This window comes from Rhinopithecus bieti, unplaced genomic scaffold (genome assembly GCF_001698545.2).
Source record: "Rhinopithecus bieti isolate Rb0 unplaced genomic scaffold, ASM169854v2 scaffold_19610, whole genome shotgun sequence".
Classification (NCBI taxonomy): Eukaryota; Metazoa; Chordata; class Mammalia; order Primates; family Cercopithecidae; genus Rhinopithecus; species Rhinopithecus bieti.
In genome coordinates this window covers 289,616-315,172 of record NW_016809486.1, presented here as the reverse complement: position 1 = coordinate 315,172, position 25,557 = coordinate 289,616, and the positions used below count along the sequence as shown (strand labels likewise).

The 25,557-nt window shown below is 42.8% G+C and overlaps 1 protein-coding gene across 3 annotated transcripts in view; it reads left to right on the top strand.

The window, feature by feature from the left end:
- The window catches only part of RPH3A (rabphilin 3A), a 118,283-nt gene that overhangs the window by 32,727 nt on the left and 59,999 nt on the right, over positions 1-25,557 (top strand). For all 3 annotated transcript variants that reach the window (XM_017889535.1, XM_017889534.1, XM_017889536.1), the window contains exons 3-4: positions 9,201-9,289; positions 17,732-17,743. In XM_017889535.1, coding sequence (XP_017745024.1) covers positions 9,219-9,289; positions 17,732-17,743 — 83 coding nt within the window. In that variant the 5' untranslated portion in view covers positions 9,201-9,218. The remainder of the gene's footprint in view (positions 1-9,200; positions 9,290-17,731; positions 17,744-25,557) is intronic.

The following is a 25,557-nucleotide window of genomic DNA, read 5'->3' as shown; positions in this document are numbered from 1 at the left end:
GTCTCACTCTGTCACCCAGGCTGGAGTGCAGTGGCATGATCTCAGCTCACTGCAACCTCCACCTCCTGGATTCAAGTGATTCTTGTGCCTCAGCCTCCTGAGTAGCTGGGATTTCAGGCATGAACCACCATGCCCAGCTAATTTTTTTGTATTCTTAGTACAGAGAGGGTTTCATCATGTTGGCAAGGCTGGTCTCGAACTCCCAGCCTCAAGTGATCTGCCCACCTCAGCCTCCCAAAGGCTGGGATTACAGGTGTGAGCCACCATGCCTGATCAAGAATAGGAATTTTTACATCCTCATTTTACAGATGCAAAACTTGCTTAAAGTCATGCAGAGAATAAAAAGGGGAGGTAAGATTGGATCCCAGTGCTCTGGGTCTGAAACCAGCAATTGTCTCACTGCAAGAGGCTGCTTCACCAGCCAGTTTTTGCTGTGTAACAAACCACCCCATAAAATAGTGGCTTAGAACAACAACCATTTATTTACCTTATGATTCTCTGTGTTGGCAGTTGGGTTGAGTTCAGCTGGGTTCAGCTAGGCCAAACTTGGATGATCTTGGCTGGGCTTGTTCGTGTGTCTATGGTCATCTTGTATGTTGGCTGGGACTGACTGGTGTGTGACAGGGCAGCCATAGAAGCTTGGACAGCTGTGGCCTCCTGCCTTGTGATAGCTCATCCTCCAGCAGGCTAGCCTGGTTTCTCATATGGTGACTGCAGGGTTGCTAAAAAGTAGCAAAAGAGACCAGGCTCCGAAGCACTAGTATTTCCAAGCCTCTAATGCAACACATCTTCTAGTGTCCCATTGGCCACAGAAAGTCTCAGAGCCAACTCAGATTCCATGGGTGGGGAAATAGATTTCACCGCTGGATGGTAGGAGCTGAAAAGGACAGGGATACAGAAAGGGAAGACATGGGGCTATGTTTTGTGATCAATTCACCCCATCTGCAGTGAGCTTACCTCTCTGTTTCCTGAGCTAGGGGAGAAAGAGGGGACCAGATGCATCTTTAGGGAGCAGTGCTGGTGGAGGAAATTTGGAGCACCGTGAAAGCTATGGAAGCATTTAGTGCTTTTCCATTCACACCATGGAAGTTATGGTCCATTTTAGCTGCTGGAGAGAACAAACACTGATGGATGATGATGGAGATAATGACAATAGTGACCATAATTAATGTTTACTGAACACATACTATGTTCCAAGTACCACGTTGTCTCTCTTACCTTCATCTTCAAACCCCACTCTTCACAACAGTCCTGGAGGCAGCATAGCAGAGTGATTAAGCATGCAACCTGGCATCAGATCCTGTAGGTACAAATCCCAGATCTGCTGGTTGCCGGCTGGGTGGGTAAGTCACTTACCCTTCTAAGCCTCAGTATCTCCATCTGCAAAATGGAGATAATACTTGTACCTTCCTTAATGGGTGTTTGGGAGAGTTAAATGAAGCCATCCATGGCAAGCATTTAGCCCAGGGCCAGGCACAACCTAAGTAGCCATTATGATGAAGTAGGTAGTGCTGGGATGACCATACTCATTTTATCAACGAGGAAACAGGCCCACAGACATGATGTATCTGCCCAAGACCATGCAGCTTGTAAGTGGCACAGCAGTGGAGGACAAACTCTGTGCCTACTTTAAAATCTGTGAAAAGGGGACTATCCTGTGGGGTTATTTAAAGGCTCATGGCAGGCAACATCCATTATTGTTATATGGCAATGGGAGAACCATATGGAGGGGACAGTGAGTTTGCTTTGTTGTTTCAAGGCCAGGAACACAAAGTCGCCTTTGTCTCTAGGACCTCCCAGGCCTGTCTCTGTCCTTGTCTCTGGCACCAACCAGCTCGGCATGGAAGGAGCCAAGCTCTTGTCATTTCAGCCTTTGCTGGCTTCAGGGAAGGCTGGGAATGTCCCAGCTTGCTCTAGGAACAAGGAGAAGCCAACAGCAGACTATACCATCTGAATGGGACTGGATGTGTAAGGGCTGCTGGGGTCCCATGAAAGAAGGCAGGAATCACCAGTGGGCAGGCAAGTGAAGGGGCACTCAGTCCATCAAGCACAGTAGACAAAGCAGGAGATCGCCGTCTTTCTCTTTGGTGTTCCAAGTGTCCTTGTCATAGTGAGGGTGTGTAGAAATCCCAACAGCCTGGAAAATAGTCAAATCTGGATGCATATTTGAGATGGAATAGAATATACTCAGCTTGCATCATTGTTCAGAGGCTTTCTGTGTCTCCTGCATCTCTCAGGGTGGAAGCTTACATGCCTCCCCTACCACCACTTTGATCTCAGCTCCTTCTTGCTCTCTTCACTCCAACCACTCTGTTTTCCTTGCCATGTCTCCAATTTACCAAGCACATGCCTGCCCCAGGGCCTTTGCACTTACTCTTTCCTCTGCCTGAAATGCTCTCCCCGAGATGGACTTGTGGCTCAGTTTATTACCCACTTTGGGTCTTTGCTCAAATAGCATCTCTCAGTGAGGCAGGCTCCCTCTGACCACCTGTTTAAAACCACACTTCTTCCCCCCAATTCCCAATCACCCTCCCTCTTTTATTTTTCTCTAAAGCACTCATCATCAGCTGACACATTTAATATTCTACTTGGTTGCTTATTGTCAGTCTTCCCTACTAGAAGGCATGTTCCATGGGGACAATAATTTTTGTCTTTGTTTGTTTTAATGTTGTGTCTCCTGTGCCTAGAACAGTGTCTGGCACATAGTAATAGTAAATGTTCCATAAACATTTTTTAATTCTTCTAATTTCCCAAGAGAAGCTGGCAATCTGCGTTTTTAATTAAATCCTGTGCTTTTAAGATATTGATTGAATTTTACCCTTAAAATAATCCTTCATGGGCCAAACAAAACATTTTCAGCCTGGATTTTGCTCATGGACACTCCTGCTTCTCCCAATTTGAGGCCCTTTGTTTAAGTAAATTTCCCACCCCATCGAATAGTCACAGCGAGTTTTTCCATATACCTAATTGAGCAGTGATGTACTGCACTCAGGGGAAGAGAGGAGGGGCAAGGAAAGAGATCGAGAGATGGAACTGTCTGGGCATTGTCCAAACTTGTGGCTGCAGGTTCTGCTGCAAAGCATCTGGTTTAATTCCAAGACCATTGGAATAGGGAGGCCAACTGTGGCATTGAACTCCACACAGACAGCTGCAGCTCCTGCCGGTTCCCTGCAGTGCCCTGAAGTGCTGCATAAAACCCCTGCCAGCCCAACCCCGCTGGGTCACGTTCAGACACCTGCCACAGCAGCTCAGAAACGGAATAGGCTTTGTGTTGTTTTTTCCATTCAACTACAACTAGCAGAAAACCTTGGAGATTCTGGGGGATGCAACCGCTGTTCCTTAGCAAGCAATGCTAAAGAGGGCCAGGGGAGAAGCAGGCAGAACCAATGGCAAAGGAGGAGAAGGGAGGACCCTGGAATCTGGGTTATCTGGGGTTAGGACAGAGTCTTTGTGGCAGTCTGAGATTCCAGGTCTAAGATTCAGTCTAAGATTCAGATTCATCCAGCTATCCAGTGCTTATTATTAGAGGTTTAGATTGATTGAAGGAATTTAAGCAGGACCTTGGAAAGTTCACTCAAACTTTCCTTGACTCAGTTATCCCATCTGTAAAATGGGATAAGAAGAGCACATACCTCATAAGGCTATTGTGAGGATCGAGGAGATAAACTTGAAAGGTGCTTAGCGTGGAGTAAGCCCTTGATATCTGAACTTTCAGTTGTTGTTGCTTCTTTTGTTACTGAAAGTAGATGATTCTTTAGAGTTTGTACAAGGACTATAGGGGAGTTTCTGTCCAGCTAAGAAAGAAGAGTTTCTGTCCAGCTAAGAAACCTCTCCTGGTTTCAGGAGAGGAAGTCATTTTATGCTTCTGAAGTTGCAGCTGCAGGGCTGGATTTAAGCCACTGCCTTGCCCTTACCCAAGCCGAAGTATGTGATCTCTCAGAGTCGCCTGGGAGAGGGCTAGGGTTGGGTGGGGGGTGGGGGTAGGTATCTGTTTGTCTCCGAGGCTGAGAAGTGAGAATGCACCCAGGGGCCAGAGGGCCAGGAATGGACAATCACCAATCCTCTAGATACTCATCAGAACCCAACAATCCAAAGCCCAGGGGCAATGAACGGGTGTGAACAGAGTAGTGAGTAAGCACATGGGCTTTGGAGTCAGGGTTCAAACCCCAGTTCTGCTACTTGGTAGCTGTGTGATTTTGAGCAAGTGGCTTAGCCACCCTAAGCCTGAATTTTCTTACCTGTAAAATGAGGATAATACCATCTACCTTGGAGTAGGATTGTAAGGAGTAAAGCAAATAATGTAGGTATGGAATTTGGTGCATAGTAGGTACTCAAAAAATGGTAAGTCATCGTCCTGTACACAATAAGTATAGGAGACACAGGAAAAGAGAATTCCCACTTTACAAGTGTCTGCTGTGTGCTAGGGAGTGTAGCTGGTGCTTACGTAAACTTATCAGCTCAGTGACGCCAAGCTTCTGCAGTGGTCCTAGGGCTGGAAATTGGCACTATTTATGTGACACTTACATTTATACTTTTGCTTCTTGTATCCATGGTTGGTTTCCTTCTTCTGGTCCTCCCTGGGCCTCAGGCCTCCAGTGTATTATGACGATGGTTTCTCTGTAGTGAGTGATGGCAAAGTGGGGAGTGGTTTGAGAATGTCTGAGGTTCACCCGTAGACTGTCTCCATTTCTGTTGACTCACCCTCAACTCCTCATGAAGAGTTGGCCTTTGTGAAGTATCATCTGCAGGCCAGTAGGAAAACATCTGAGGAGAGCATTTTAGGATCATGCTGTGTTGGATTAGAAAATGGCTATGTGACCACTAGGGGTGATGTAATGAGCTCGTGGAGCAGAACCATGCTTCCCTAAGATTCTCCTGTCTCCTCCCACACAAGGTCAAGTTCCCTAGTAGCAGAAGCTGAGATGTGCATTCTTGTACTAGTGATAGACTCAGGGGATGCTCCAAGGAGGAACCTGCTAGGGAAATGAGGGAAGCAGGAAAGGGCAGCAGAGGAAGCTAGGCGAGGGCATGGCTTCACCTGAAGTCTGGCCTCAGCCCAATCCTTGGGGAGCTCTGGAGTGTGATGGTAGCACAAAGCCATCTTGCCATGGGAGAAGGGGCTGTATTTTCTACCCTCCTCTTGTTCATTAGCCACTGGCTTTGTGCTGCTCCCTGGTATCTCTGGGCAAAGCAGCTCCTGTTGGGTGAGGGCGATTCTCTGGAAAATGGTGCTGCTATGAGCCCTTAGTGTAGTCCTTCGTGGCTAACACTCCTAGAGACTGGGATTGGGAGGATGCACCAGCTGTAGGGGGATCCAGATGAGGAATCAACAGTGACTATTAGGGTACTTGCCCCCAACTGCATCCCCACCTCCATCCCAGAACTGCCAGTGGACACATGCCCTCCTTTCCCTGGGCCTATTTCTCTAGTTGTTCAAATATCCTTGATTGCTTGAACATTTTCCTCTTCTGGTCCAGGCCTGGTAGACTAGGGTAGGCAGTAGATAAAGAGTCCAATCCTGGGATGTTAAGTGCATTGAGAGCCCCAAGTGGCCAAGCTGAAATAACCAGGGCTGTCCAGGGTGGCTTTTGGCCTGGAGCGATGGAGCTAGGTGGTTTCCACTGGCTGGTCAGCCAGCGAGCTTAGACTTTGCAGATGGAATTTTAGTGGGAAACTCACCCCTGGTGTGCATGACTGAACAAAGGAGAGTGCGAGCAGGCCAGATGCTGCCCTGAGGATGATGGAAGTTGGAGATCAGAGTTCCTGGGAGGTGATCATGTGTCTCCCTTACCCCAGACCTACCTTCCTCCCAGGGTCTCCAAGGCCAGTGTCTTCTCTCTGCTGCAAAGCAGCAGATGAAACCTTCAGTTACAGGTTCAGCTTTCTAGACCAACAGCAGCCGAGGAAGCCCATGCTCGGGGACTGAGCCTCTTTGCACTCAGCAGGGGCCAGGGGTCGTCCAGGTGGGGGGCTCCAGGGAAGTCTGCTCAGCTCTCACCACAGGCAATAATGAGACATTAAAGTTCTTTTTCAGCAAATTTCCTTCACAACAGGAGCTGTCTCTCCTTTCTGTTTTTGAAGTGGAAACAAAGAAATGCCCACATTAATCTGGGAAGATTATGTTAACCACATGGGAGCAGATGAAATAGCTTTAGCTTTACTGTAAGGGACCTTCTCTGCTACGGGTCCAACCAACATTCCCCTCCGGTTTCTCCCACACAAAGACTGAATAATTACAAAGGATGCAGGACAGGAGAGGGAGGTCACTGTGTGTTCACCTCCCAAGTTCTTATCTATTTAGCATCACAGACAACAAGACCTACAGGAAAATCAGGACCCCCTAGACACGCTGATCTGCTTTCTATTTGTTTTTAAAATAATGACTGCAATCTCCATGTGGTCTCTTCCCTCTTACTCTTGGCGGGACCTTCAGAGGGGTGGGGTCGGGACAGGTTCAGAGAGAACTGAAGCCTGGCTGAGTTCAGCCGCTCTGACAGTGTCGATGGAGACTCTTTCACACATTCAGCAAATTTTCATTACGTACCGTCTAGGTGCCAGGCACTATGCTAGTGTTTGAGACTAAGCAGTGAACAAAACGGAAAAAGGTATGCACGTATTAGCAGGGGGATTCAAACTCTAAGCAAAGACACAAACATAAAAATAAACAACTTACATTAAATTGGGCTAGTGATAAGAGCTAGGAAGAAAAATAAATCAGAGTAAAGGAGGCCAGAGTGGAGAAGCGGGAGGAGGAACTATTTTATTTATTTAGATAATTTTATTTTTCAAAAAAATATCTATTTTATTTTAACTTCCGGGGTACATGTACAGGATGTGCAGCTTTGTTACTCAGGTAAATGTGTGCCATGGTAGTTTGTTGCACCTATCAGCTCATCACCTAAGTATTAAGCCCTGCATGCATTAGCTATTTATCCTGAAGCTCTCCCTACAGTGACCCCCCTGTAGGAGCTATTTTAAATTGAGTGGTCAGGGAGGCCCTCTTGGAGGAGGTGGCATTTAGGAACAAACCTACACAAAGGGAGAGAGTGAGTTGAACAAGCATCTGCAGGAAGGCTTCCAGGCTGAGGGAAGAGCAAGTGGGAATGTGGGGGGGAATGTCGAGGGAGCAGCAGGAAGGCCTTTGGGGCTGGGAAAGAGGGCGTGAGAAGAGTGGGAGGAAAAGAGAAGGAGGCTGCAGGGAGCCAGGCTGTGCTAAGGGGTTTAGAGTTTAGTCTAGGAGCAACAGGGAGCCTCTGAAGACTCTCGAGCAAAAGAGTGACATAGCTGACTTGCTTTTTGGGGGATGAAGGGAAGGACATGAAGTACACACATCTTAAGAGTTTAGCTTGATGGCTTTTGCAGACGTGTATACCTGGTTAGTGGCCACCCAGATCAAGATATGGAATATCTTCACCCCATGGAGGCCCCCTCCTGCCCCTTCTGAATCAATAGCCTCCCCAAAGTAAGCAATTTATTTGCCCTGATTTCTGTCACCTTGAAATAGCTTTGTCTTTTCTTAACTCTTGTGTTAATATAATCAGACAGTGTGTTCTCTTTGTTCCTGGCATCTTTCACTAAACATAACATCTATGGGTTCATCCATGGCGTTACATGGACTGTATCAGAAGCTTGTCTGTCATTGCTCACCAGCATTCCACTGTACAAATAAACCACAATGGCCTTATCTGCTCTCTGTTGATGGGCATTTGGATTGTTTCCAGTGTTAAGGTATTATGAATAAAGCTGCTATAAACATTCTTGTACATGTCTTAGAACATAAGCACTTTTTTCTTGGGTATATACCTGAGCATATTTCTGGGGTGTATACCTGAGTAGAATTCCTGGGCCACATGGCAGATGGACTTTTAGCTTAACAGATACTGCCAAACAGTTTTCCAAAGTGGTGGCACCATTTTTTTTCAGCTTTATTGAGATATAACTCACAGATAATATAATTCACCCATTTAAAGTGGGCAATTCCATGGCTTTTGGTATTCTCACAGCATTGTGGATCCATCACCATAATCAACTTTAGAATATTTTTACTGTCCTTACAAAGAAACCCTGCACCCCCTAGCACCTCCGCCAGCCTAGGCAACCACTGATCTCATTTTCTTCTTTTATAGATGTTCCTATTCTGTATACTTTATATAGGTGGAATCTCACAATATGTGGCATTTTGTGTCTGGCTTCTTTCACTTAGCATCATGTTTTCAAGGTTCACCTATGTCATAGCATATGTCAATACCATATCTGTTTTTATGGCAGAACAATGCTGCATTGCATGGATATACCACATTTTGTTAATCTGCTCATCAGCTGGTGAATACTGGGGTGTCTCTACTTTGTGGTTATTATGAATACTGAATGAAATGGGACAAGGGTAAATGGAGAAAGACCAAAGAGGAGTCAATTGCATTAAGTCAGGCAGGGATAGTGGCAGTTTGGATCAGCATAGTAGCAATGCAGGCTGAAAGTAGGCAGATCCTAAATCTATTTTAAAGATCAAGCCAATACCATTTTCTGATGGTTTGGATGTAGAGTATTTTTTTTAAAGGCAGCGACACATGGATGCAGGAAGGGGAACATCACACACTGGGGCCTATCCTGGGGTGGGGGGCCAGGGGAGGGATAGCATTAGGAGAAATACCTAATGTAGATGATGGGTTGATGGGTGCAGCAAACCACCATGGCACGTGTATACCTATGTAACAAACCTGCACGTTCTGCACATGCATTCTGGAACTTAAAGTATAATTAAAAAAAAAAAAAAAAAAAAAAAAAAAAGAAAAGAAAATGAAAAAAAAAAAAAAAAAAAAAAGGCAGGGATGACGCCACAACAACTAAGTCAGATGACTTGCTCGGTAGAAAGACCCTGGATTCGAGTTAAGAACTCTGGCCCACACACTGCTGGGGCTGTAGTGGCCTTCTCTCAACATCCCCACAACAGTGTATGGAGGAGCTTGGATTTAGGTGAGGGGGTTCTTCCCTCTGGTCCTTTTCTTGCCACAGGGTAGTTGTGACTTCCAGCAAGACAGTTGTCCCCCTTAGGATCTCAGATTCCCCATCTGAAAAATGGAGAAACTAGATTTAGTTCTTTCTTCTCTGTCCCACTGGGTGTGTGGCATAAAGCAGGGACTTGAGAACTAAGGAGTGGCTGAATGATGGGGTGATGTCCTCTCTGGGTTGATGTTTTCCAGGAGCACTAGACGTCTACCATGACTGACACCGTGTTCAGCAACAGTTCTAACCGTTGGATGTACCCCAGTGACCGGCCCCTTCAATCAAAGTAAGTTGCTGCATCTTCCTGGGAGTGGCTTGTTTTGAGTTGATGAGGTTTTGACAGTTCTACACTTAAAAAAAAGAAGGAATAGCTTCCTTCCCTGAGGAAGGGGGAGAGGAACCTAATGGGAGTTTAGTCATGAAAATGTCTCCCCTAGTTTGACTATTTTGCAAGGTTGGAAGAACAGATTAAATCCTGAGTTCCATGCTCCATAGATTAGGTGGCCTGGTGGACTGGAGAGAGAACTGACCTGGTGGTCAGAACCAGACTTGGGTTCTAGTTCTGGATATGAGCTAATTTACTGTGTGATGATAGGCAAATATCTTCCCCTCTTGGGGTCCTAGTTCCCTCATCGGTCAAATAAGGAAGTTGCACTAGATCAGAGATTACAACCTGGCAGACTCTGACTTGCAGAAGTGTGTGTGTATGGTTTTTTTCTTTTTTATATTTCGGGCCTGATCATGTAAAAATTGGGAGATTTTGCAGATTTCTGACTTGACTTAAAATACCAGAAGACCTGACAATACTGGACTGCAATTTTGCCAACAGTTCAGCAGAAGACAAGTAGCAGCTCATATATTTAGACTGACAAGATCTCTCCAGTTTTCCACAGTACCCATCATTCCTTGTTGGTCTCTAATACCTGGCCTACTTTGGACATTTCTGTTACCCACCCATCCCAATTGGTCTCCCTGGAATAGATGACCTCTAAGTTTCCTTAACTGTGAACTTCTGTCAATCTTATGTTAGACAGTATTTTAGGGTCAGTTTAAGAGTTTAAATTCTGGGTAGGACAGTTGAAGATATGGTTATTTTTGTAAAAAGAATAAATGTCAGGGTGTAGTTGTTGTGGCTTGCCCAAAGAATGGAGAAAGGTTTTTTTTTGTTTGTTTGTTTGTTTGTTTGTTTGTTTGTTTTTAATTTGAGACAGGGTCTTGCTCCATTGCCCAGGCTGAAGCGTAGTGGTGCAATCATAACTTATTGCCTTGACCTCCTGGGCTCAAGCAGTCCTCTTGTCTCAGCCTCCTGAGTAGCTTGGACTACAGGCATGCACCACCATGCATGGCTAATTTTAATTTCTTTTTGTAGAGATAGGGTCTTGCTATGTTGACCAGGCTAGTCTCAAACTCCTGGGCTCAAGTGATCCTCCTGCCTTGGCCTCCCAAAGTACTGGGATTACAAGTGTGAGCCACTACCCCCAGCATACAAAGGCTTTTAGCAAAGATTTTTCCTTATTGGAGAGTAGTGTTTCCCTAAACTTGGTCATTCGAGCACCACTTTTACAATTTTTACCTCATCTATGAAGTATCATTATTGTTATTTTCTCTTAATTGGCTACTTATAAAATGTAAGCACTCTAACAAGAGCTTTTTTTTAATCACAAATGAATGTAAGTGGATAATTAGTTCATGCTTTCTATGAACAAAGGTAACCATGAAGACAAATAAGTTAAAAAAACAATGTTATTACATTCTAGCTATAAACCGTAGCCTCACAGAGGTCTGAGCCTGAGACTTGCTTTCCACTTAAAAAGGTAACTAGCCCAGCTAGTTTTTTTGTATTTTTTTTAGTAGAGACGGGGTTTCACCAAGTTAGCTAGAATGGTCTCGATCTCCTGACCTGACCTCGTGATCCGCCCGTCTCGGCCTCCCCAAGTGCTGGGATTACAGGCTTGAGCCACCGCGCCCGGCCGCCCTGTAGTCCCAGCTACTCGGGAGGCTGAGGCAGGAGAATGGCGTGAACCCAGGAGGCGGAGCTTGCAGTGAGCTGAGATCCGGCCACTGCACTCCAGCCTGGGCGACAGAGCGAGACTCCGTCTCAAAAAAAAAAGGCAACTAGCAAGTAATAGAGAGGTGTTAAAGTCATATGAGCACTTTCTCCTTGAAGTACATGAGGTTGGAAAGGAGATTGAAATGGGAATGCCTTTCTTATTATTTAATATTGCCCTGTCATTTACTGTCTGATTAATTTTTGTTCTAATTTCTATTAAATAATCCTTTCTCATTTTCTTAAGTGTATTCTATTACTTTCTAAATACTTGGGTTGTATACTTACCTCATTAATATAAAACTTCCTTTTCTTCTAATATTAGTAATTATAAATGTGATCAACAAAGTACCACATTCAAATGATCCCACAAGCTTCAACATATAGTATTTTCATTGTTTCTCATTTCTATGTATTTCAAAATTTCTCTTTTGACTTCTACTTTAACCCAAGAGTGATTTAGAGGTATATTTAAAAATTTCTAGATGTTTGATTATTCTTAACTTATTACTATTTTCGTTATTAATCTCAAATTTAATGGCATTTCGGTTGGAGAATATGACCCATTATGATACTTCGTCTTTGAAACATGTTAAGATTTGGCTTATAACCAGATCTTAGGCTATGCTCAACGAGTACATAAGAAAAATGTGCATTCTATAATTATAGTTTGTAAGGTCACTCACATATCAAAATGAGATTATTAATTGTGTTTATAACATGTTTTTACATTTACGGCTTTTTAGTCTACTTGTATTATGCTGAAATCTCCTTCAGTCACCATGGATCTGTCAGTTTCTCCTTGTGGTTCTGTGAGATGGCTACAGGTTTGGAGCTGACCTATATTACTGAAAAATTGAACCTTTTATCATTATGTAATGTCTCTCTTTATCTCTAATAATGATTTTTTGGTCCTAAACTCCCTTTTGTGATATTAAAAAACAACATCAGCTTTCTTTAGTATCTTTTATCCTTTTATTTTAATCTTTTAGTCCTCTTACATTTCAGGTAAGAGAATATGAAGGATATTTTTAGCCAGATTTTGTTTCTTTTGTTGTTGTTTAATTCAGTGCGGTAATCTTTGTCTTTTAGGTGATGATTTTAATCCATTTACAGATACTGTAATTATCAGCAAACTCTTTCTGTAAAGGACCAAATAGTAAATATTTCAGGCTTTTCTGGCCATAAAGTCTCCATTGCAACAACTCCACTTTCACTGTTCTAGTGCAAAATTAGTCATAGGCAACATGCACATCAATGGGCATGGCTTTTTTTTTTTTTTAAAATAAAAACAGGCAGCTGACTGTATTTGGCCTGTAGGCTATAGTTTGCTGATTCATTATATAGTTTAACTTTTCTACTCTCTTGTTTTGGTCTCTCTTTTTCTATGGTTCTTTTGTTTCTCTCCTTGCCTTTTATTTTTATTAATTGGTTAACTGGGCCTGGGGGTTTACAAATTCTACTTTTCTCGTTATTGGTTTCAAAGTCATGTGGTTCATTCCTACAATTTCCATGGCTATCCTTAAAGTGTTACCATTCATAACTAAGCATGTCTGGAGTTACTGTCTGAACATCTTCCTCTAGGCAACGCAAGGTGCTTAAAACACTCTTAACAACATCTTAATTCCGACCCTCCTTACCTACATACGACTCTTCTCTAGTATCTTAGTTTAATCCTTTATTTAACTCCATATATTAGACATTATTATTTTATACTGGCATTTAAAAAAATTGTTTTTCCTGTCTTCTAGTTTTCTGGTTCGATGTTCAGATCTTCCTAAATCTTGGTCCTTCTTGGGGCCACTTTACTTCTTCCTGAAGTACTGCTTTTCATTTGGTAAAATTCTGTTGGTAAGCTCTCTCAGACTGTGTGTATCTTAAAACATCGATTTATCCCTTGTTCTTGAAGGTTGCAGCATTCTAGGTGGACTTTGAAGGATTGGTTGTGCTTTCAAGTGTCTGTTAAGAGTCTTAAGTCAACAATTGGCCTTCCTCTGTAGATGATTTTTCCCTCCACGTAAGACCTTCTTTTTGATGTTCTGTAGAATGATGTGCTTAAGTGTATATTTCTTATTGTTTTTTTCTACTTGGTGTGTGTTGTGCTTCCTGAAACATTGGATTCATGTTTTCAACATGAAAATCTAGAAATTTTCTAATTCTAGAAAATTCTCAGCATTATCTCTTGAAATATTTTTCTTTCTTCGGTTCTCCCTATTTTCCCTATCTGGAATCTGATTAGATAAATATTAGACCTCCATGTTGCTGATTCTCTCTCTCACTTTTTTGTTTGAGTTGGGGTCTTGCTCTGTCTGTTCTCTCTTTCATATTTTATATCTCTTTACCTCTCTGCTGTATTTTGGGTAATTTCTTCACGTCTTTCATCCTGGCTATACTCTGTCTTAGAGCATATTAATTGGCCATTAAACCACCCATTGCATTTTAGAGTTTAGTAGTTACGTATTTTATTTCTAAAAATTATCTTTCATTCTTTTTAGTATCTTCCTAACCATTTTTAATCTCTTGACTCTTGCTTGTTTTAATCCACATTTTATTTCTTTAAGTATTTCACATAGAGTAACTTCACATTCTGTATCCAATAATTATACCTGATTCAGTGGCATGCTGGATATGTACCATAAAAGCTCATTAGAATGGATGTTAAATTTTTAGGAATTTTGTGAGCCAGTTAATAAACATGACCATTATTAAAAATTAAGATATATATTAGCCAGGAACTGTGGCTTACACCTATAATCCCAGCAATTTGGGAGGCTGGGAGGTGGGAGGATCACTTGAGGCCAGGAGTTTGAGACCAGCCTGGCCAACACAGTGAGACTCCATCTCTACAACAAATTTAAAAATTAGCTGGATGTGGTGGTGCATGCCTGTGGTCTCAACTACTCAGGACGCTGAAGCAGGAGAATTGCTTGAACCCAGGAGTTCGAGGCTGCAGTGAGCTATGATTATGCCACTGCACTCCAGCTTGGGTAACAGAGAGAGACCCTTTCCCTGAAATGAATAAATAAAGTTGTATTTATAGTTAAATCATATGACACACAATGGTGATAAATATTCAAAATTAGACACATTTCAATTATTTCACTATCTTGTTTTTGAGACAGAGTCTTGCTCTTTTGCCTAGGCTGGAGTGCAGTGGCACAATCTTGGCTCACTGCAACCTTCACCTCCCAGGTTCAAGCGATTCTTTTGTCTCCCTCCCAACGGGGTTTCACCATGTTGGCCAGGCTGGTCTTGAACTCCTGACCTCAGGTGATCCACCCACCTCGGCCTCCCAAAATGCTGGGATTACAGGTGTGAGCCACTGTGCCTGACCTGTTTTACTACATTTTGATGTTCTCTGTTATTTATGTCTATTATGCCTGTAAGGTGGAAATACTATATAAAGGTATGCTGCTGTACATTTATTCCCAGCTCTTCATTTAGTCACATCATGCTGGCATTTGAAATCAGCCTCCACGGGGCTCTTTCCCCAGAGAGTCAGTTGTTAAACATTTACCAGCACACCACTGCCTGACGCCTCTGACCATGTAGGTCTGTTGTTTGTCTTTCCTGCAGATTTTCACTCATAATTACTTGCACTTTGAATGCTCAGTCTGTGAGAATCCTAGGGACCTACCTTGGGAACATTTTTCTTCAGAGGTATTTACACTTGCTTCTGCCAGGAGTGAGATGCTCTGGTCATCCAGAAACACTTTTGCTCCCTTTGAGGGTCCTGGCTCCATGTGAGTATCTCCAATTCAGCTTCTGCACCTGTCAGGATCTCCACGTCAGCCCCTGGAATGTAATGTTGGTATTTGCATTGGTTTATTGCACACAGCTCCCTGTTCTGGATTCAGTTTGCTGGATTCCCTTTTTTAAAATATGCTTTATAGAGGTATAATTAATATAATTTCAACGGTACACAATTAGGGTAATTTAAAGCACAATTTGATAATTTTATATTTTTTTTTTTTTAGAGACAGTATCTCACTCTGTTGCATAGGCCAGAGTGCAATAGCACAACCACAGCTCACTGTAGCTTTGACCACCCAGGTTCAAGCAATCCTCCCATCTTGGCTTCCTGAGAACCTGGGACTGTGGGTGCACATCACTGCACCTGGATAAGTTTTTTTAAAAATAGAGACAAGGTCTTGCTATGTTGCCCAGGCTGGTTCCAAACTCCTGGCCTCCAGTGATCCTCCAGCCTTGGCCTCCCAAAATGCTGGAATTACTGGCATGAGCCATCATCAGCCATAAAAACATGTGTATACCCATGAAATCATCACAGTAATCAAGATAATGAACATATACATCCATCGCCGAAACTTCCTTGTTACCCTTTATAGTTCCTCCTTCTTACCCCTCCCTCTCCCCACCCATCCCTAAGTCGTCACTATTTAGCAATAAATTTGTTTGCTTTTTCTGGAACTTCATATAAATGGAATCATCCAGTGTGTACCCTTTGTGCAAGGGAGCTATCTGTCTTCTTTCACTCAGTGTAATTATTTTGAGGTCCAATCATATTGTTTTGTATATCAATATTTGTTTCTTTTAATTTCTGAATATTATTCCATTATGTGAATACGCCACAGTTCATTTACTCATTCATCCGTTGATGGACAGTGGGTTTGGGCTAGTACAAATAAAACTTTGTATAGATACATACTTTCATTTCTTTGGGGTAATTACCTAAGAGTGGAGTGTTTCAGTCATATGGTGGATGCTGGTTTAACTTTTTAAGAAACTGTCAAACTGTTTTTCAAGTTTATTGTATTATTTAAAATTTCTACCAGAAGTGGATGACAGTTCCAGCTTCCCTACCACCTCAGCAGCACTTGGTATGATCAGTCTTTCTAATTTTAACCTTCTTGGTGTGTGTATAGTGGTTCATTGTGGTTTTAATTTGCATTTCCCTAATAATTAATGATGTTAGACATACTAATATAAATTTTTTCCATTTGTATAACTCTTTGTTGAAGTATCTTTTCAAATCTTTTGTCCATTTTTAAAATCAGGTAATTCATCTTCTTATTATTAAGTTTTACAAGTTTCCTTATGTTAGAGATAAAATCCCTTGTGGATATACATGTTGCAAATACTCTCTCCAAGTCTGTTACTTACCTTTCCTTTTCCATGACAGAGTCTTTTGAAGAGAAAAAGTTTTTTGTTTTAATTAAATCTATTTGGTTTATTTGTTTGGAGAATTTCCTTACTTTCTAGAAATCCCAGAGCTGCATTTTTTTAAAGTTTGCTTTAATTTTTCTAGGATCTAATTTTATATTGGTGAAGGGTCTTTCTGAATATTTAGTCCACCCATGTACTCCAAAGCAAATGTCTCATGTCTGTTTACTACTTCTATCTAATACCTCCTCCAGTTCTACAAGTTTTACTGTTTTGAAGACACTATTGAACTCTGTTGGTTTCCTTTTTCATAGGAAATTGCTAGTTTCCAAAGCCCTTTTCACGATGTCTTCTTGGAGCCAAACTTATTTTGCAGAGAATATTTCCTCAGCCAGAAAGTGTGTCTCTGTAAGATAAACAGTTGCCTGAAGGGTGGATGGGGTAAAATATTTATTTTATTTAAGAAATGTCAGTTAATTAAAATCTCATCCATCAGAGTTTACTTTAGTCGATATGAAGCCAAACAATTTGCCTTACAATTAAATTGAAATTATCCGAACAGTCTGGACGCCATTTCATTAAAGCATTCCTGGGCTCCCATGAAACATGTTGGCATTCTGAATGCATCTGGCTGGCTTGATTGCTGCTGCCTTTTCTTCAGATATTAAAATTATTTTCCAATAAATGCTAATGGGTGAATTACAGTCATCACACATGCTATCTAGTCTGTTGCAGTGGTGGTGAAGTAATGCAGACACTTATAATGTCTTTCTCCAGTAAATTAATGAATCTAGTCATAATTAACTGCTGGCTAGCCAGACACGCTTCCTGCTTTTGTTATTTTCAAATGTCTTCCTCTCTCACCCTCCTTGAATTTAATGATCACGTTTGAAACCAACAACAGGGGAATTTGAGAGAAATGAATGCGTCTACTCCTTGCTTCGTTAGGGCAATGGTTCAGTTCTTCATGTTAAGAATACATGGGGAGAAATGCTGGTCTTTGACAGTTGATACTTCTAGCATTCAAGTCTGCAAACCAGAGAGTGCCAGACATGGGAGGTGGAAACTGAGGCACAAAGAGATGATATGACCTGCTTTTGGTTGCATGCCTCATAAATGGAGATGCTGGTCTCCAGTCTAGAGTGGAAGAACTTGCTTCCCCAAACTGGGGAACTGCAAGGTCTACTGTTCAGGGCCCATTGCTCTACCTAGTGTGGTCCTTGTCCCCCAGTGTTTGAAATAACAGAAACCAAGAAAGGTGATGGCCATGAGATCATTCAGTGATTTCTTTTTAGTGCCTCAAACCATTATTCAAATACATACATGATCAGCTTAGTTAATTAATAAGCCAAACTGGCTGGTCAATTTAATCAAAGGTGTGGATTTCATAACGCTATGTTGAAGCAGCCTTGTTTTAGATAATGGCTGAAACAAAATGGAAGTAGGTCATCATAATTCAGACTACGTGAGTGTTGCATCCAGACAGTGTTGATGTTGTGATGATTTCTTACCTAACTTTATTCATTTTTTTCTTTCTCTCCTTTCTCTGCCTTCCTTCAGTGATAAAGAACAGTGAGTATTTTGTAACACTTATTTATTTATTTTTTTACAAACTGTATTTTATCTCTTTCTCTGATCAAGGTGGCTTGCCCCTGAAGAGAGATGGTTAAGAAAGGAACTAGCAAATTTTAAATATTTTTTTAAAAAGCTAAAATATAAAAAATACCCATACCCACCTTAGGAAAACATATTTATAAAATTAAAAAAAAAAACAACTCATACCAAACTTGATAAAAGGATAGAAGATATTTCTTAGCCCTCAATTCTTGTTAGTGATGTGTAGGATTTCAGCAAGTTTATTGGCCACTCAGTGCCCTTGTTTCTGCAGCATTTTGCTGGGGAGCACTGTTCTGCGATAAGGAAAATGTTAACTCTAATACCTGCTACCATGAATAAAAGATGATGATGAACAGGGCAGGGCTCTGGATTGTTATGTGCTGTACATTTGGTCTTTGTCACCTCATCAGAGGTCATCCTGATTTCCCAGCAAAATACCTTTGATGCAGAGGCCCTATCTTTTCTCACTTTTGTGTTTTTAATTGGATTCTTTTCCTAAATACGCATGACAGATTGGATGTCGGGTCCAACAAATGAGCAGCCAGACTGCAAAGTAGTCCCATCTTCAGTTGCGTGCACACATTCAGAAACTATGGAAAGTCATTTTTAGCTCTCCTCCCCGCAATCGTGGGACTCTGGGACTCACGGTCCCTGTGGCCTGGGACACAGCCCTTCACCTCCTTGAGCCTTGGTTATCTTGTTTGTAAAATAGGCACAACAACCCTGCCCCTCCCTCCTTACTGGCTGGTGGTGGGATCAAATGAGATGTTTGCAGAAAGCTTTATCAACTGTAAAGCTTAACCAAGCAAAGTTAGATGAAGGTGTGAATTACATCCTTGCCTTACCCTTATGTTTACATAGAAGACTCTTGCACAACTTTTCCAGCTTTTTTGGACCCAAATAACCACATTATGAGACCCAGAATGCTCTAAAGATTTAGTTAACACAGCTAATACGTAGCCAGGAGACCCAGGAAAACTCTTCTCCCTGCCCTGTGCCTCAGTTTCTCCATCTGTCAGATGAGAGCTTTCAACAAGCTGCCTTGTAAAGACTATTTGAATGCTCTACAAGCTCTGTTGTTGGCTGGCAGGACCCTGGACAGGCAAGATCTGCTTTCTATGAAATCATGAGTATATTATTCAGACATGCTGGAGAGAGATGCTGGGTTGTTGTCAGATTACAAATATGAACATCACAAGACAGAAGTTCATGACTCCAGAGGGTCTCAAGGCTCTTAGAGGTTTCACGAATGCTGCAGGTTGAAAGGTAGCATGTTCATCCTCCTCCCCTCTGTTCTTCATCCCCAAGATCCTCCCCTCCCTCCTTCCTCCCTTCCCTCCCTCTCTCCTTCCCCCCCTCTTTCTTCCTCCCTCCCTCCCTTCCTTCCTCCCTTCCTCTATTAATAAACACTTACACCGAGTACTTACTAAATACCAAGCATCATGCTAAGCACCAGGGACACAGTTAGCCAAGTGTAAAGATATGTCTAGTGGAGTCTACAAACAAATAAAGGGGCAGTCACCAACAAATACACTCCGGTATGTGCGGAGCTATAATCATAGAATCACAGTGAACTGTGGAGCACAAAGACAGTCACCTAGCTCAGACCTGAGGGTGATGAGGGAGAGCTTCCTGGAAGAAGTGATGTGTAAGCTGAGACCAGGAGAGGGAGGAGAACTATGTGGAGGAGACAGAGGAGCTGCCGGTGGGGGAGACGGCATCTACCAAGCCCAACCATGAGAGACAACATGGGATTTTATAAGAACAGAATGGAATTCAGTCTGGCTAAAAAGGTTAACAGGATCCCCAGGTCCCCTTGGCATTCTGAGGACGTGGAGGACCCACAGCATCCCTTCTGCACCCCCCATTAGTCTGGATGGGGTAAATTTCATCCAAAGGGGCCTTTATACCAGCTGGGCATGGGCAAAACATTCTGTGGTGTAGCTGCCCCTCCTTTCCTTCAGGATTCATTAAAATCCCATTCACTCTGCTCTAAAGAGACTTCCTGCAGACACCTGCCCATGTTGGCATCCAAGGGGAAGGGAGGGAGAGAAGAAGAAAGAAAAGAAAAAGGATTAATTTTCTGCACACCTCTGCTGTTGAATGCTTCAGAACTTTCATGCCCCGACAGCTTTTCTATCATCCCACTCCTTTAGGGAATTATAATTTATTAATAGGGACATCTGGCAAGTATTTATTATGTGACTATTGTGTGCATGCAATGAAGAATCAAGGTGGGAGGCAGGAAAGATATGGGAGGCTGCCCTTCGCAGTATTTCAAGGGGAAACATCTATGAGGGGCTTCCATCTGGAGTTGGGGCTAATTTCCTTTTGTGTCGGGGTCCACTGATGCTGGCCTTGGTGAGTGGCTTCATTCTGACCCCCTCATGGTGCACCTGAGCAGGTGCCTTCTGGTAGCAGATGAAGCACATCGAGAAGGCTGGTTTCTCAAGTCCTGGACCATCCTCTCTCCACTCATGATTCTCGGCAATTCTCTTTCTCCTTGTGAGTCTCAGGCATCTGGGAAAATGAGCAGGTTACCTACAGTGGTCTTTAGACTTTTTCTTAGCAGTGAAAGTCTTTCTTTGAATAATACTTTATTCAGAAGCCAAATATTTGAGACAGATAAGAGTGGAGCTGGATAAAGACCTTTAGTGGCTGAAAGCATTAAAAATAGTATGGTAAACATTATACAACTGGAATTTAACATAATGCTAAACTGTAAAATAAGTGTAGGAAGTCTAACAAGTTTCACTCTTTTTTTTCTTTCTTTCTCTTTTTTTTTTGCCATGGTGAAAAATGTATCAGTTAGCTTTTGCTGTGTAACAAACCATCTTAAAATTCAGTGGCTTAGAACAGTTACTTGTTCTCAGGCATCTGGGCTTGGTAACTGACTCTGTGGACTTTGGCTAGGCTCATTGATGCATCAAAGGGTTGGCTGATCTAAGATGACCATGTCTGGAATGATACATTTCTTCCAACATGATGTCACATGCGTCACCTTCCAACAGGATATCCTGAGTTTTCCCATGGTGATGGCAGGGTATGAGAGTAAACAGAAACACACAAGGCCTTTGGAGGCATTACCTCTGGGCTAGTGCAACATCACTCCCCTGCATTCTATTGCCCACAGCAAGTCCTAAGTCTGGGCTAGATTTAAGGAGTAGCAAAATAGATGCTAGAGCCAGGTGTGGTGGCTCATGCCTGGAATCCTAGCACTTTGGAAGGCCGACGTGGGCAGATCGCTTGAGGTCAGGAATTCAAGACCAGCCTGGCCAATATGGTGAAATTCTGTCTCTATTAAAAACACAAAAAACTACCTGGGCATGGTGGTGCACGCCTGTAGTCCCAGCTATTCAGGAGGCTGATGCAGGAGAATTACTTAAACCCAGGAGGTGGAGGTTGCAGTGAGCCAAGATTGTGCCACTGCACTCCAGCCTGGGTGACCAAGTGAGACACAATCTCAAAAAGAAAGAAAAGAAAATAGACCCTGACTTTTTGGTGATCAATTTCAAATTCACATGGCATAGGGCATGTATACAGAGAAGAGTGAAATATTGGGGCCATCCTTACAATAAACCACATTTCATGCTTTTACTAAAATACTAAATATTAATTTTTTTCCCCAATGTTTGTCTCTTTTTTTCTTTCTAAATTTAAAAATTTTTTTATTGACATAAAATGGTTTACATATTTTTGGGGTACATGTGATATTTTGGTACCTATACACAATGTGGAATAATCAACTCAGGGTAATTGAAATACATATCACCTCAAACATTTATCATTTCTTTGTGTTGAGAACATTTTAATTCTAATCTTCTAGTTATTTTGAATATACAATAAAATATTGTTAATTATAGTCATCCTATTCATTGTACTACCAAATATTAGATCTTATTCCTTCTATCTACGAGTACTTTTGTACCCATTAACCATCCCGACTTTATTCCTTCCTCTCCTGGAAATGCAAATTCTCAAGTCCCACCCCAGACCTTCTGAACCCAAATTTCTGCAAAGGGCCCAGAAATCTGCATTCTGGCTAGCTCGCCAAGTGAATCTTAGGCATGCTAAACTTTGAGAAGTGATGAACTCTATCACAGGCCACCCCTCTGCACTGCCCAGAGGCTTTTATAGGTTCAGACCAGTACGCAGATAGGGTTTACATTATCTTTTCCCAGTAAAGGTGTTTAGGTTCTAGAGTGGACAGTAAAGTGCCTTCTAAAATAAGAGGTGTATTTTGGGTAGGGGCATACAACCAATTCCCTGCTTCCACCTCAAAGGCAGCTCTGAGCATTTCTTCCTGCAGCCAGGACGTGGCACATTGTTCTTTGCAGATTAGCCAGCGGTAGACAGGTCCTAGAGAGCCCCCAAGTTCTTCATCATCTGGGAGAATGTGCTTGTTTCCATCCCCATTCACATCACACATACCATCAGCATTTTAAGCCAGTGATGGGCTTTTGGTGTCTCTATACTTTACGTTCCCCTAATTAGATCAATCTACTGTGATGCTCAGAATGAAGCCCTATTAAGCTTCATGTGGTGATGCACACCTCTAGTCCCAGCTACTTGGAAGGCTGAGGTGGGAGGATTGCTTAAGCTCAGGAGCTCAAATCCAGCATAGACAACATAACAAGACCTTGTCTCTTAAAACAAACAAACAAACAAACAAACAAACAAAAAAAAAAAACCTCATTGGAAAAAATATACAAACAAAAAAGATATTTGGAACCGACAGTCAAAAGTTCCTGAGATTCAAGCTTCCTCTAAACTGAAGAGCCACGAATAATTAAGATGGGGGGGCAGGGGGTCTGGAAGAGTTGACTATGGCCTGGGAGATAGAACGTGAGATTGGACCATCTGGCTGCCTTTTATTTTTTTTTAATTTTATTTTTATATTATTTATTATTTATTATTTATATTTTGTGAGGCCTGAGTCTCGCTCTGTCGCCCGACTGGAGTGGCGCAGTGGCCGGATCTCAGCTCACTGCAAGCCCGCCTCCGGGTTTAGCGCATCTCCTGCCTCAGCTCCGAGTACTGGACTACAGGGCCCACCACTCGACCGGTGTTCACCGTGTTAGCAAGATGGTCTCGATCTCCTGACCTCGTGACCACCCGTCTGGCCCCCCAAAGTGCTGGGAGTACAGGTCTGAGACTTGAGCCACCGCGCCCGGCCGTGGCTGCCTTTTAGAAAGGCAGGATAGCATGGTGGCTCAGAGCACAGGATATCCCCCCGGAGATGGCTTTGCTACTTCAAGCTGTGTGGCCTTAGGCAAGTGATTAACCTCTCTGAACCTTGATATACTTGAGAGGAGAATAATGTTTACCTCAAAAGTATTGCAAAAATTCAATAAGACGTAAATGTAAACCCTATGACATAAATATTATGATTAACTCCATTTGACAGATGGAGATTAGAGTCCAGAGAGATAAAATCCTTTCCCCTAAGTCACACAGTGCCAGGGTTTGAATGCAGATTGTTCTGAATCTAAAGCTCGAGTTTGATTTGTTTTGTTTTGTTTTGCTTTGTTTTCCATTGCATCCTAATATCTCAGTAGATTCTGGTCTGGGGTTAGTGTATCCGATTGAGAAAGGAAATCTGGGAGCTGCAGGAAGGATTGGTCCAGGAAGTGTGTTTCTGAAAGTTCATTTTCTCCAGCATTCATTCCTGCCACTTAAAGTCAGCTAGGTTAGTTGGTCTCTCTCCTATCTCTCTCTCTCTCTCTCTCTCTCTCTCTCTGTCTCTGTCTCTGTCTCTCTGTCTCTCTCTCCTGAATAGCTAAATCAACTAGGCTCATGTTTGTGCAGATGCGCAAGGAATTGATTTGGACACTCCTACTACCATGGCTTTAAGGTGTCAAAGAGCTTCCTGATTTCAAATGCCAGTCAGTGATCCAGGCTGCACATTTTGTTTCATTCCATTGGTTTCTTCCCACCGTGGGTCATTGTCTTCCCATCTGTCTTCCCTACTCCTCCCTATCAGAACATTCTATTCATTCATTCTTTCTTTCATTCAGATTCAGTGCCCACTATATGTGCAGTGCTATTAGGTAATTTTTCACTGAATTGCTACTGTGGCAAGGATTTGAGACACAGTTTCATACCAAAATATTTAATAAGAAGAAAAGAAAACACAAGTTCACCTTTTGGAGCATTTACCAAGTCCTAGGATCTACGCTAAACACTTTTTATACATGGTCTAGTTGACCCTCATATGAGCTTGATGAACTCACTAGTACGTATTCCCTTTAACAGATGAGGAAACTAAGACTCAGAGATGCTATGTAACTTGTTCCTAAGGTTGCACATCTAGGCAGGGCAGTGCCAGAAAAGAAATTGGAGCTATATGACCCCAAAGCCTACTCCTGCATCCCCTCTCTTAAGTTACTGTATCTTCATAGCAGCCAGGGCTGTCATTGTAAGCAGCCACCAGGTCTGCTTAAGTTGAAGGGCTACTCTGCCAGCAGCTAGCTAATGAGTTGCTGTGAAAAATGCCAGCACTCATCTGGAGAGGCAGTCCCATGAAACTGTGGAGCACATCTCAGTTTGCTTGCAAACTTCCCGGTGCAATTCATCCCTCACTAAAAAGTTAGGGCATCCTGGTAGATTAAGAGCATGGTCACAATAGCAAGGGCTGCTGTTTCCTGGGCACTTGGCATGCACTTTCATATTTAATCTTCCCAAGGGCCCTGTGATGCATGCCCTATTAACAATCTCAATTAATAGACCAGGAAACTGAGGTTCAGAGCAGAGCAGAGGCCCAGCACATACTGCCAACAAGTGTCAGACCCAGGATTCCACTCATTAACTCTGCCAAGTCAACAAGGGTTCAAATTAGCACATAGTAGGCCCGCTGGGTATTTTCTGGATTGGATACAATTCTCTAACTTGTCCAAGGGGAACAATACTTTGGTCTCTGGCTTCAGTCTTTAACAAGATCCCAGCACTGGACTCTGGCTCTGGTCTTAAGGACACAGAGCTGCCATCCTGTGTCCAGAAGCCCTTGGCAAGGGTCTTATCCCAAGGACCCGATTCTTGATGACCTCGTGCTCACATCGCTCCTCGACTCAGGAAGACCTAGACAAGCCCATCTGTCCCCTGAGAGCAAAAGCTTTGGTCTGAAAAACTGATCTTGTTTCTGTCTGTTTGCTTCTGGAATTAAAACATGAAAATCCACAGGAGGCTTGCAGGTTCCCACTGAGACCAATCGGTGACATTTTCGAACATGATGAGCTGTTTGTCAACTATGTGTTCTGGAGCAGAGGATGGGGGAAGGGTTTGGAAAGGTGCCAGCAGCCTCCAACAGGGCTGCTCATCTGCAGTCTGCAGATGGAGGCAATTATCCTAGGCGGGGCCTCTCGGGGACCCCCAGCCCTGCTTATGTCTCTGGAGCCATGTGTGTTCAGATGCTTGCATTTCCTGTGCACGATAACACTGGCAATGGTGTGGTGGTGGGGTGTGAGCCATTGACTTCAGGTCAGGTGGCTCCTGACCAGATTGTGAGCTGCAGGAATGTGTCCTTGGAGAGTCTTCACTAAGGACTAGGCCTAGAATCTCACATGTGTTCAGTCTTGGTCACTGAGCTGCTTTGTAATGGCAGAAAATAAAGGAGGATCAACAGAGAAATCCAGAAAGAGATGCGGCAGCAAATAAGGGAGACTAGAGGCAGGTGAAGTGTCCATTTCCATGGAAAACTGATGAGACTTCGAAGTGGCTGAATTCCATTATGACTGGGGCTCTTTGGGAAGGGTAGGTGATCTTCATTATAC